This window comes from Eimeria maxima, genomic scaffold, assembly GCF_000499605.1.
Source record: "Eimeria maxima Weybridge genomic scaffold, Emw_scaff601, whole genome shotgun sequence".
In the NCBI taxonomy this organism is placed as follows: Eukaryota; Apicomplexa; class Conoidasida; order Eucoccidiorida; family Eimeriidae; genus Eimeria; species Eimeria maxima.
Genome location: NW_013563906.1, coordinates 1 through 13,462, shown reverse-complemented (window position 1 = coordinate 13,462; position 13,462 = coordinate 1). Strand labels below are relative to the sequence as shown.

The 13,462-nt window shown below is 31.4% G+C and overlaps 2 protein-coding genes across 2 annotated transcripts; one reads left to right on the top strand and one right to left on the bottom strand.

Annotated features, from left to right (window-relative positions):
• Positions 1–1,010: 1,010 nt before the first annotated feature.
• Positions 1,011–2,476, bottom strand: EMWEY_00038730 (hypothetical protein, conserved; the record flags this gene model as incomplete). The annotated part of the gene is made up of 4 exons (XM_013478699.1): positions 1,011–1,154; positions 1,368–1,661; positions 1,838–2,270; positions 2,430–2,476. 4 exons carry the CDS (start codon positions 2,474–2,476, stop codon positions 1,011–1,013), a joined length of 918 nt encoding a protein of 305 aa, XP_013334153.1.
• Positions 2,477–3,286: 810 nt separating this feature from the next.
• EMWEY_00038720 (Pv1h14035_P, related, related) lies at positions 3,287–4,588 on the top strand (the record flags this gene model as incomplete). The annotated part of the gene is made up of 1 exon (XM_013478698.1): positions 3,287–4,588. The coding sequence occupies one exon, from the start codon at positions 3,287–3,289 to the stop codon at positions 4,586–4,588; it is 1,302 nt and encodes a 433-aa protein (XP_013334152.1).
• Positions 4,589–13,462: the final 8,874 nt, after the last annotated feature.

The following is a 13,462-nucleotide window of genomic DNA, read 5'->3' as shown; positions in this document are numbered from 1 at the left end:
AACTATAAAAAAAAGAAGAAAAAAAAAAGAAAAAAAAAAAAAAGAAAAAAAAGAAGAAAAATAAATAAAAAAATACATACTGTAATAATAGTGCAAGTGGTATACATATATACATATTTAATTATAATTTAATTAATATAATTAATTAAATTGAATTAAATTAAATTAAAGTAAATTAAATTAAATTAATTTAATTTAATATAAAAAGAAAGTTAAGGAATTAAGAATAGGAAGGAGAAGAAAGAAGAAGAAAGAAAAAGAAAGAAAAAGGAGGAAAAAACAAGAAAAAGAGGTAAAGAATAAGAAAAAAGAAGAAGAAGAAAAAAAGGAGGATAAAATATAAACAACAGCAACAAGACCAATCAATAATAATTAAATAAATAAATTAATTAAATTAATTAAATTAATTAATTAATTTAATTTAATTTAATTTAATTAAATTTAATTGTATTTACTTTTCTTAATCCTCTAGGCTCAGCAACCCTAAAGAAGAAAAGTTTATTTAATTTTTCTTCTTGTGTAATAAAAAATCTTTTGTTTTGTTCAATCCAACAAGAAAAAGAAGAAAAAGATTTATTTTGTATTTCTGCACATTTTAATAGATTTGCTAGTACTACACGTCTTGTTCTTGGCTCTATTACACGTCTGTATATATATATATATAAATACATAAACAGAGAAAAAAAAAAAGAGAAAATATATATTCTTATTTATTTATCTAGTTATTTATCTTATTAGTTTTTATCTAGCTTTTTGTTGTTTTAGGGGGGGGAAAAAAAATTCATTTTTCTATTATTAGGAAATTAGGGTTTAGGGTTTAGGGTTTAGGGTTTAGGGTTTATAGGTGTAAGAATTCTGTCGGATATATTTCATTATAATAATCTAAAAAGACGATTTATATTTTTATTTTATTTTTTTTTTTTTTTTATAAAATGAGAAAATTAGGGTTTAGGGTTTACTAGGGTTTACTAGGGTTTAGGGTTTAGGGTTTAGGGTTTAGGGTTTAGGGTTTACAGGTGTAAGAATTCTGTTTGATAGATTTCGTTAGGATAATCTAAAAAGACGATTTTTTTTTCTTCTTTTGTTTTTGCTGTTAACATTTGCGCCTTAAGAGGAAGACGGGACTCACAACTAAATCCTTCTATAAAAGGACGCTAAATATACACACACATAATATATTTATTTATTTATTTATTTATTTATTTATTTATTTTATTTATTTATTTATTTATTTATAGTATAATTACTTTATATACAATCGAACCCTAAACCCTAAACCCGCTAAACCCTAAACCCTAAAACCCCTAAACCCTAAACCCGCTAAACCCTAAACCCTAAACCCTAAACCCTAAACCCTAAACCCTTACTGTTCCTCCTCTGGTGAGTTCATCATCCCATAGAGCAATTTCTGCCTTTCTTTGTTCTTCTGTTGTATTAGATATTGCCCATTGTCTTTGTGTAGTTATCCAATTAAGACACCAATCTACTGCTTCCTCAAAGGTAATTGCTGCTTCTGCTGCTGCTGCTGCTGCTCCTTCTGCTGCTGCTGCTGCTGATATATCGCTACGAGGAGAGAGAGAAGAACGATCGTCATCATCGCTTTCTTCTTCGGTGCTGCTGGCGGAAGGAAGGGAGGCGCTGCTGCTGTCACTGTTTGTTGCCTATAAAAAAAAAAAAGAAATAAAATATTAAATTAATTTAATTAATTGAATTAATTAATTGTTTATTTAAATAAAAAAATAAATATACATTTATAGCAGCAAATAAAGAAAAAGGAGAAGAAAGCAGCAAAAAAAAAGTAGGGGTGATTTCAGGTGTATGTACACCTCATGATTACCTCATCAGATGATGATGAACCACTAGAAGAACTCCAATTTAATTTTTTTCCTTTTTCTTTCTTTTGTTTATTTTCTTCTTTATTTTTTAATAAAGAAGAAGATGAATTAGATGAATTAACTAAAGAAGAATCATCTTCTTCGTCATCATCATCCTGTCGTTGTCGTAGTCGTAAACGCTGCAAAAGAGGAGAAGGCGTTTTTGCCTCTTCCTGCTGCTGCTGTTGCTGCTGCTGCTGCTGCTGTGAGTCCTCGTCCTTCGAGTGTACAGGCAGCTGGTCTCCTTCAGGAGACGAGGAGGTGTTGCTGCTGCTGTTACCAGGTGTCACTTGTTGACGTTCAGGTGTACGTACACCTGAATTTATTAAGGAAGAAGATGCAACTTCTTCACCACTCTCATCGTCACTATGAAGACGTCTACGGAGCCTCCCCTTCCTGCATATAAATATATAAATAAATAAAATACATAAATATATATTCAATGGACAAATATAAAGGGGAGTTAATTGCTGCACATCTCCTCCCTTCTCCTTGCAAGTAGAGTGTAATTCAGGTGTACGTACACCTCAAATATAGAGGAGGATTCAAACTTACCGTCGTGCGAGCTGCGGAGAGTCTGCAGAGGGAAGATCTTCTTCCATTTTCTCCCAATATAGGAGAGGGTTACCTCCTGGTTAAAAGGAGCCAATCATACGTTCATAATAGACAAAAGAAGAAGAAAAGGCAAAAAAAAGGAGGAAAAATGAGGGGAAAATACAAAAAATGCAAGAATATGAACGGCCCTGCAGAAGACGAGGCAGCCAACGAGAGCCAATGAGGCTATGCCATGCAGATCTTAGGGAGTATTAGCGGGATAAATAAGAAAAAGTAATCGTAATATATATTGATTTAAAGATATAAATTATATTTTTGAAGAAATTAAATCGTTAATTCAATAATTTACACCCCGCCGATGCCTCCCCCCTCATTATAACACGATAAACACGACAATGCAGATGATGGCCACCACCGCTGTCTGTCTGGGGTCGAAGGAGGGGAAAGTTTTTAATAAAATACGAAATATATGAATTATAAACCTCAAAATAAAAACCACTTTTCATCATATTCAATTCAGGTGGACGTACAGCTACAGCTTTCTACCACCTCAGGGGGGAGCGCGTGTTACTGTTGAGAGGTCGAAACGGCTGCTTTAATACTCTGGGACTGGGGCCCCACTGCAGTGCATGTAGGACTTTATTGAATTAAAATTCTCCAGTTTCAGACTTTTCCCCCTTATTTAAATAAAAATACCCGATTTTTTCTCTGCTTTCCCCATGCAGAAGATTATGATCCGCATGAGGTGCCTATACACCCGAAGATGATGCAAGATTCAAGTAACGTCAAGCATCCGTCGGCAGTTCCTTTTTTCTTACCTTTAATCATGTGAGTGTTTATTTTTGAGTATTTTCGACATGATTGAATATTCTTTGACAACATTTGTTGTCAGCTTTCCTTTTTTTCTAATTAAAAGTAAAGGAGAGGCAATTGGAAGGAGCGCAGTTACGGTTGGTTTCCGTGGTCACGGCAACATTCATACACCCCAAAACGCAGCGAAACCAACTTCTATTTGCCGATCTTCGTGTTTTTCTGACTTAAAATTCCCTTTATCTCTCTCACGACAAGCATCAGCTTCTCAATTTCCCTCCAACTTCCGCCTGTCGCGTTGTGCTTATCACCACTCTTCTCGCTTACAGCGGTATTTCACGAATCGTTACCACAAGAAGGTATGCCCTAAATGTAAAAGGACAAACATTTTACCTTCAACAAGTTGTTCCTTCTGTCTTACTCCTTTAAATGACCTTCATATACAGAGTATCGGCAAGGATCCTCTATGGGAGTTGGCGTTATCTCGTGGTGTTAATCATGACCAATCAGTACTCTTAAAGGCTAAGTATGAATATTTAAAGGAAAATAAATCAAAGAAAAATAAAGAAGGACTATTAAAGGAGATATTAAAGGACTTACCACAGCCTCTCATAGGTTCCCTCTGTGTTGGTGCTGCTGCTGCCGCTACAGCATCACCATCAGCAGCAACAGCAGCAGTAACAGCAGCAGCAGCAGCAGCAGGAGGAGGATCTCCAGGTGTAAGCGGTTTGGGTTATACAGAGTTATATCGTTCCTTTAATTTTGTTATAACAACAACTCCCTTTCCTTCTTCTTTTATTCATTTATTAGCAATTCCTCGTGCTTGTTTCTATGATATAAAACAGTTAAGAAAAACACATATTCCTCTCCTGCAGGCAATGAAAGAAAAAACGCATGCAATAATGGAGCTGCTGCTGCCGCTGCAGCTGCAGCTTCTGCAGTTGCAGCAGCAGCAACAGCAGCAACAGGTAGATGCAGGTAGTAGTATCCCTGAGGGCGCGCCTCTTTTGAGCAACAGAGAGCAGCAAAAGGAAGTAAAGGGGAAAACAGACAGAGAGGCAGCAGCCATAGAGTGCAAAATGAGCAGCAGCAGCAACAGCAGCAGCAGCAGCAACAACAACAACAACAAGTCGCTAAAAGGAAAGGAGAAGGAATTGCTGCAAATGGCAATATATGGATTTAATTATCCTGCAGAATATCGTCAAGTTTGCATGCATGCAATAATTCCTCCTTTATTTAATTTATCTTTATTTAATTTTCCTTTTTTTTATTCTTTTTATAAAACAATTAAAGATATACAAACATGCGGATCTGTACAAGTCTTCTCTCCTTCTTCTATTCTTACGTAAGTCAATTATTTATTTTATTTTATTTTATTTTTATTTTATTTATTTTTTTTTTATTTTCCTTTAAACCCTTTTTTAGGGTTTATGATGTTTGTTGTTGGCTCTGTGGTGTATGTTGATGGTTATTTTATTGTGGCTCTTCTGAGGGTTTAGGGTTTAGGGTTTAGGGTTTTGTTGTGTTTTTTTATTATTATTTTTATAATATATAAAATATATAGTTATGAGGAAAAAAATGACGATTTGTGTGTTATTTCTGTTGCAGTAGGGAAGAAGATTGGGGTGTACAGACAGCTAGGGAGAGTGACGCACGCGCTCGTCATTTGTTGCATTTGCCTTCTCCTTCTGTTTAATTATAAATACAATAATAATAATAATAATAATAATAATTATTATTATTATTATTATTATTATAAGACACCAATCTTATCTCAATTTGCCGGTGTGCATACACCTGAAATATCCGAAGGATTTTTCGTACAAATCTTTGCATGCAGGAAATAAAGAGGAAAAAGAAATAAATAAAAGAATTGCTGCAGCTGTATTGTTTATCTTTAAGTATATATACACTTAATATAGCTGCTGTTGCATTATGCTAGTTTGCATGCACGGCTCTAGGCTAAACCCTAAACCCTAAACCCTAAACCCTAATAAACATTTAAAAGGGCGAATAAAAAACGTTTTGATTGTTTTTTATTTTTTGTTTTTAAAGAATAAAATGTAAAGAAAATTTCTTTTCTGATTGGGGTGTATAGGCAGCTCACCACAGCAATACATAATAATAAATAAACTTTTTATTATTTTCCCTTTAAATAGACAACAATAAATAAAATGTTTAGGTATTTAATTAGACAAATATAATAAACAAATTTCTTTATAAATAAAAAGTTTAACTAAATAAAATTATTTTTTATTTCCTGCTACATTATTAGTGCGGCAATAAAAAAAAGAGGCATTATTATATACATTTGTTTATCTTTTATTTTATTTATTTATTTATACCTCTAAAGGAGACTTAATTCTCCTATTTAAATATTTATTTATTGCTGCTATATAATATAATATTATACAATACAATACAATTAATTATTTTCTTTTTCTTTTTTTCTGTATATAAGACGTAATTGAGGTGTACGTACACCTGAATATAACACTATAAAGTATCATAAGCAGAAGCCTCGCGATTATTTCTTTGCATTTTAATAAAAGTAAATAAGCCACCTAAAAGAAATAAACCGCCAATTATACCACCAGCAGCATACACATAAGGCATTGAGCTGCTCTCCTCTGTACACACATAACAGAAAAAAGAAAGAAAAAGAAAAAAAAGAAGAATTAAACAATATATATAATATTTAACACAAAAGTGTCACAACAAACAAAAGCAGAAATATAAAAAAGAAGAACAAACAAAACAAATATATTTATAATAAAATAAATTAACAAAGTTATATAAAAAGCAAGAGAGGAAGAAAAAGTAGCAACAAAGCAACAAAATAAAAAAAAATATAAATATAAATATAAATATAAATATAAATATAAATATAAATATAAATATAAATATAAATATAAATAAATATAAATAAATATAAATAAATATAAATATAAATATAAATACCTGTACATTCTTCATCATTACAAGATTGTGTCTCTGTTATATCTGGGCAAATTGTTCCCTCAATTGCTTTTTTTATTCTTTTTTTTATTTTTTTTATTTTTTTATTTTCTCCTTCTTTTATACAAATGCATGCAGACCAAGCTGTCCAATCCATATAGACACAATCAGATGCTGTACACACAAAAAAAAAGAAGAAAAAAAAAAAAAGAGAAGAAATATAATCATAAATAAATAGATAATTAATTATATTAATAATACTTTTATATGCTTATTAATATTATTTGCAGTGTACACAAGAGGAAACAGTAAACCTAGTAAGATAATAAATCCCTAAAAAGAGCTCTCTTTATCCTGTCATCCGCATGCATGCACATGCAACTGTATGCATGCATGCATGCATGCATGCATGCATGCATGCATGCATAGAGTTGGATGCAAGTGTATGTATATATGTATACATATATAGACTTACTACATGTGGATACATCAGGACATTGAATACTTTCTGCTTGTTGTTCTTCTTGTTTACATTTATCCTCATGACAATTAGGATCTTTTTCTCCTGTTATTAAGGGTACAGGATTCTGTAGTCTTCTTTTCTTTCTTATTTTATACCTATTACTACCACAAACGGGGCTGCATGCAACCTCAGACCATTCAACAAAATCACCAAATATACAACATGTTGCTGCATACACATACACATACACAAAAAAAAAAAGTTTAATTCAATTTAAAAAAAAGCCCCAAAATGCATGCATGCATGCATGCATGCATGCATGCATGCATGCATGCACGCATAGATAGACAGCTAGCCACCTAGCTAACTAGCTACCTGTCTATATATTTGTTATTATTATGCATTATAAATTATTATTGTGTTTTTGTGTTAATAAAAGTATAAATAAAGTTGTATATAATAATAATAAAATTATATATAAATAAATAATATATTAATAAATATAAATATAAATATATATATATATAATTATAGTGTATATAAATATACCATTAAATGTATTATTTATATCTGCAGAATTAAGAAGAATCCCTTCGCCACCACAAGAAGAAACTTCTATTATTTTTTTATCTATGTCCTTATTATCATCTATATATCCCCATGATAATACCTACACAGAAAAAAAAAAGAAAAAAAGAAAAAGAAAAAAAAAAGAAAAGAAAAAAAGGGAAAATAAATAAAAATAAAGAAAACACAAGAAAAAATGAAGAAAACAAAAGAAAACAAGTAGAAAAGGAAAGAAAAAAGGAAAAAAGACATTTAATTAATTAACTAATTAATTAATTAGTTTAATTAATTAATTAATTATTTTATTTATTTATTAATTTATTTATTTATTTATTTATTTAATTTACTTCTCTTCTTCTTTTCTTCCATCCTTTGATTTGATCGATTTGATCACAACTACTCCAATCAGACCAATTACTCAATGATAATGTTGTTACTTCCTCAGCAGCAGCAGCAGCAGCAGCAGCAGCAGCAGCAGCAGCAGGAGAAGCAGCAGCAGCAGCAGCACCACGTGCTGCAGCAGGAGTAGGTGCAGCACGAGCTGCAGCTGCAGCTGCAGTTGCTGTTGTTAATACATCCCCACTAACCCATAAAGGATCTATCTGCATATTACTGTTATTATTATTGCTGCTTCTGCTGCTGCTGCTGCTGGTGCTGCTGCTGGTGCTGCTGCTGCTGCTGCTGCTGCTGCTGCAGTCCATAAGAGGTTTTAATTCACAGGATAAAGTGTCATTATTAAAAGAAAAATAAAAACAATCAGCATTTATATATGTCTCTGGATCCTCCCTGCGGTGTACATGCATGCACCCCAATAATAAATAAAATAAATAAAATAAATAAAATAAATAAAATAAATAAAATAAATAAAATAAATAAAATAAATATAATAAATAAACAAATTAAATCATTTATTTAAATTAATAACAAATTAAGAACAAATATATTAAATAATATATATAAATACTCATCGAGGGTTTATTAGGGTTTATGAATATTAGGGTTAATTAGGGTTTAGGGTTTAGGGTTTAGGGTTTAGGGTTTACAGATTTCCTCCTGTATTAATGAATTTATGTTTGCATTCATCGCTGCATTTTCTCCATCCGTTTGTTTCTGTTAATGTTTGTTTCTTATTATTAGGACAATAATGACGACCTAATTGTAGTCCTTTACCTAATAAATAAATAAATAAATAAATAAATAAATAAATAAATAAATAAATAAATACAATAAAACAATAAATTGTCATTTAAATCCCTAATAATATATTTAAAAACAAACACCAAAACAACATTCTGCCCTAAACCCTAAACCGTAAACCCTAAACCCTAAACCCTCGTCCTGCCTATACACTACAAAAAAAAAAAAAATAAATAAATAAAATAAATAAAATAAATAAAATAAATAAAATAAATAAAATAAATAAAATAAATAATAAATGAATATAATTTACCACAAGAAGAGTTTTGATTACAATCTTGAATTTGCCATAGAGGAGGACATTTATCACAGAAATTATCCTTGGTGTCTATACAGTGCTGTATAGAAGAAGAATATTCTTTTATTTGTCTATATTTTCCTCTTTTTCCTCCTTTACAATTTATATTACATCCTGTATTTATCCATTCATTAACAATACATGTTGTACAATTTCCTTCCTTATTTGCCGTCATACCTACAACACCTACTTCGTCTGCTGTTACTGTACACATATATATACACATTATATTTATTTATTTTATTTATTTTATTATTTTTTATTTTATTTTATTAAATAAAATTAAATTAATTATTATTATTACTAAATAAAGTTAATTATTACATACAAACACATGCAACATAACACATTAGTCTGTCTATTTGCACGAAGGAAGAAAGAGAAGGGAGAAAAGGAGAATGATCTATTTGCTTATTTAATTAGTTAATTAGTTAAATAGTTAATTAGTGAATTAACTAATTAATTAATCAATTAATTAATTAATTTATTTATTTATTTATTTATTTATTTATTGTTTACCGTCTCTTAGACATCCAATAAGTTGTGTAGGATCAATTTGTTCTTTATTATTAGCAAGACCAATAAGAGTACAGGTACCCTTATTATCCTCATTATTATTATTATTATTATTATTATTATTTATATTATTATTATTAATATTATTTTTATTAATAACCCAAGAAAAGAAAGGAAAAGAATCATTAATAAGAGATGCACATTCCCTCCATGTATATGTCTTATTATTATTATTATTATTATTATTATTATTATTTATATTATTATTTATAATAAATTTAGATTCTTTACAAGAAGAAAATAAATTAAAACTTTTTATTATTCCTTTTCTTTTCTTTTTTTTTGTTATTTTCTCTACTTTTCCCCATAATACACCATTGCATGCTATACACACACACAAACAAATAAACAAACAAGAATATATATTAATAATATTATTCTTTTATTATTATTATTATTATTATTATTATTATTATTATTTATTCTTTATTATTTATTCATCTTTATTATTTATACCTATTTATTATGGCTATTTATTATGCCCTATTATAATGCCTTTATCCATTTATATATACACAAAAAAGAAGAAAAAAAAAAGGAAAGAAAGACAGATACAAATAAATAAATAAATAAATAAATAAATAAATATATAAATACCTCCTGTTTGTATTTGTTGGAGTGTTGCTGCTGCAGATTGATTAACTTGTATAGGATTATAATATGCATCCTTAAATTCTTTGCTTATATTAAATATGGATTCTATAGTACGAGAAGGAGTAGATCCTCCTGCTGCTGCTGCTGCTGCTGCTGCTGCTGCTGTTGCTGTTGATCCTGCTGCTGCTGCTGCTGTTAATGCTGTTGATGCTGCTGCTGCTGCTGCTGTTTCAGTCTGCAACAGGCTTTCTTCTGCATGCAATAACAGCAGATAGACAAAAGAAGACTCTTTTGCATAATAACATAGAGATATATAAGAGATATAAACATAAAATAACAAACAAATTAACTAAATAATAAATAAATAATAAATAATAAAAGAATTAACTAACCTGTAAGAGAAGAATCCCCTGGGGGAGGAGGAGGAGGTGACCAATGGACCAGAGGACCAGCAACAAGCTCTCCTTGACTACTACTAATAAACTTTCCTTTCCACCTATTGTGACGGGCAAGAGAAGAAGAAGGAGAAGAAGATGAAGGAGAAGAAGAAGAAGAAGGAGAAGAGGAAGTATGAAGTGAAAAGAAAGTAATGCCGCTGCACCACCACTTTCTTGATGCCACAAGACCGCCTATTACTGTTGCAAAGAAAAAAGAAATAAATGTCCACCGTCTTCTTGCTCGTCTCGCCATCACCACTAGGGAGAAAGACGAGAAAAAAAAGGAGGTGTATGTCCACTAAAAGAACAAGAAAGGAGAAAATGGGCACTGCAACAGCAAGGCATGCTATGCTATTTCTTATGAAGCAGAAGACAGATCCTTGAGATTCCAGCAGGAATAACTCCTTTAGTCTTCTCTTTATATTGTCAACAACTCATCAAGATTGAATATACTGTAATTCTTGTTGTATCACAAGGAAGAAATAGAATGCAAGATGATGATAATGCCTTAAGCACGACGACGATCAGGGGGTCCCGACTACATTTCATAGAGAGAAATGCAGAAAGGGGTAAAGGTAATGATGTAAATACAGACTTTGTGAAGAAAATACCCCTCAATAGACATAAATGGTCAATGAAACTTCGTGAAACCTCAATGGAAGTTCGGGGTGTATAGGCACCTGTTTGCGGTGTGGTGTAGGAAGCTGATGAGAAAAGAAGTTAGACAGCCATTTTTGTTGTTTTGTTTGGATAAATTTGCATTGAAATTGAATATTAAGTATAAAAAACGCAAAGATCGTTGATTTTCGTGTTTATTTCCCTGCTATCGATGCTATATTCTTTACGACTAGATACCGGGCTTCCATGGCCCCCCTGACGACATGCAGCCGCTTCGCTTTCCTGCTCATTTTTATTGAATTTTTTGTATAATGTTGGTAAATTGTGATTTGAATATGAAGAAAAACCTTTGAAATGCCCATTAAAGGGGGAATTATTCATGCTTTTTCTCTTTTTATCCCCTTGTTCTATGCCGGCTAGCCAAGCACCAGCAGTCCCAGGCCGGTCCGGATGAAGAAAAAAGAAGAAATGTTGTTGCCTGATGATTGCTTTGGGGCTTTCTTCTTCAAGACAATTAATCATGTAAGTTTTTCTTCCTTTTTTTGCCTCATTTCCTCCTTTTGACGATACAGAGAGGCAGCAAGGGTAGCTCTTCGTACCCTTGAATGGGCCCGATCTTGTTGCTGCTTTCTTCGGGCGAGTTTTCTTCCTCTCCTTCTTCCCTTTTTTTCTCTCTTATTTCATCACTATATTAAGACTTCTTAAGAGGAGAGGATCTTCTTGCCTTGCATTGCGTTGCTGCTTCTGTTGTTTCTCTTTCTTCTGCTCGTTACTTGTATTCCTTCCTGCTCCCTCTACGGGCTGCGGCCTTATTTAATTACCTTTTATTGCTGCTTCTTTTCTTCTTTTTTCCTTCTTTTTCTTCTTTTCTCTCAGCGCACAGCTCATAGAGCTCGAGCTAGATACAGCTCGCATAGCAAATGGGCTATTGAGTTGCCTTCTTAGTAGTTGACGTGTATATACAGCAGCAGCTGCGGTCTCTACTGCTGCTGCTGCTGCTGTTGCTGCTGCTGCAGTCACGTTGATTAATTCACCTTCAAAGAAGATGGAGCCAATAGAAGGAGGCATAAAAAGGGCGCTGCTGCGGACCTTCCCGCGGCTGCTGCTGCTGCTGCTGCTGTGCAGCAGCAGCAGCATAACTCCTTGGTTAGGAGTATTAGGAGACCTGCCTATACACGCGACGATTAATGACATAAGAGGAAGTTGGTGAGTAAATAAATAAAAAGAGAATAAAAAGGATTTATTTTATTTTATTAATAAAATAAATAAAAAAATTAATACTGCAGCAGCTGCCTATACACCCGAGATAATATATACAGATATTTTCTCCATTATTTTTAATTTATTTATTTTATTAAGTATTTATTTTCTCCTTTTCCTCGCATTCATCTTTCCGTATTATTTATTTCTTTTCTCTTCCCTTGCCACTGCTACTGTTGCTATTGCTGCTATTCCTGCTGCTATTCCTGCTGCTGTTGCTGCTGCTGCTGCTGCTGCTGCAGGACATTTTATTTAACTCCTCCAAGTGTAGGTGTAATATCATCATGTGGATCAGGAACACCAAACAAAAACACAGAAAATCTACAAATGAATCTTATACAACCAGCAGACTATCTAGATAAACATGGAGGTATTTATTTATTTATTTATTTTATTTTATTTTATTTATTTAATTTATTTGTTTATTTTATTTATTTATTTTGTTTTTTTTTTCTTCTCTTTGCTGTTGTGGTTTATATGATGTATATATATATCTACCTCCTTTTCTTTTCCTTTCTTCTTTTTTTATTCTTTTTCTTTTTCTTTTTCTTGTTTTTTCTTTTTTTTTTCTTGTATAGGTATTGATAAAGTATTAGAGTTAGATTTGACCGGGAATATAGTTCCTTATAATTCAATAATAGATACAACAGCAAACCCTCATAGAAATAATTGGGAGGGTTTAGCGGCAATAAATAAACAACAAGAACTAATGGGGACATGGAGTACTGTCTATGATGAAGGTAAATTAAGCAAGACATTCCCCTAGAGTTTATTAGTTAATGGGTAATTAGGGTTTACGGGTAATTATGTTTCAAATTTTAGGGTTTAAATAAAAATTAGGGTTTAGGGTTTAGGGTTTAGGGTTTAGGGTTTAGGGTTTAGGGTTTATGTATATAGGGTTTGAAGTAGTATTAAAGGATAGGACAAGATTAATGGGTATAATGAAATATAAAATGAATTCTTCTTGTCCTAAGAAAGCACAAGATGGAGATTTAGAAGATTCTAATGGACGAACTCTTTGTTATACTACAGACTCAACACAGACACATCTAGGTAATCTTTTATTATTTATTTATTTATTATTTATTTATTTTATTTTGTTTTATTTATTTTATTTTATTTATTCTTTTATTTTGTTTGTTTAGTTTATTGGTAAAGGGAAAGACAAGAAATAAACAAGAATTAATGGCTTTTTATGAATTTGTATTTATATGCTTATTATGTACATATTTATATTCATATTATATATATATAT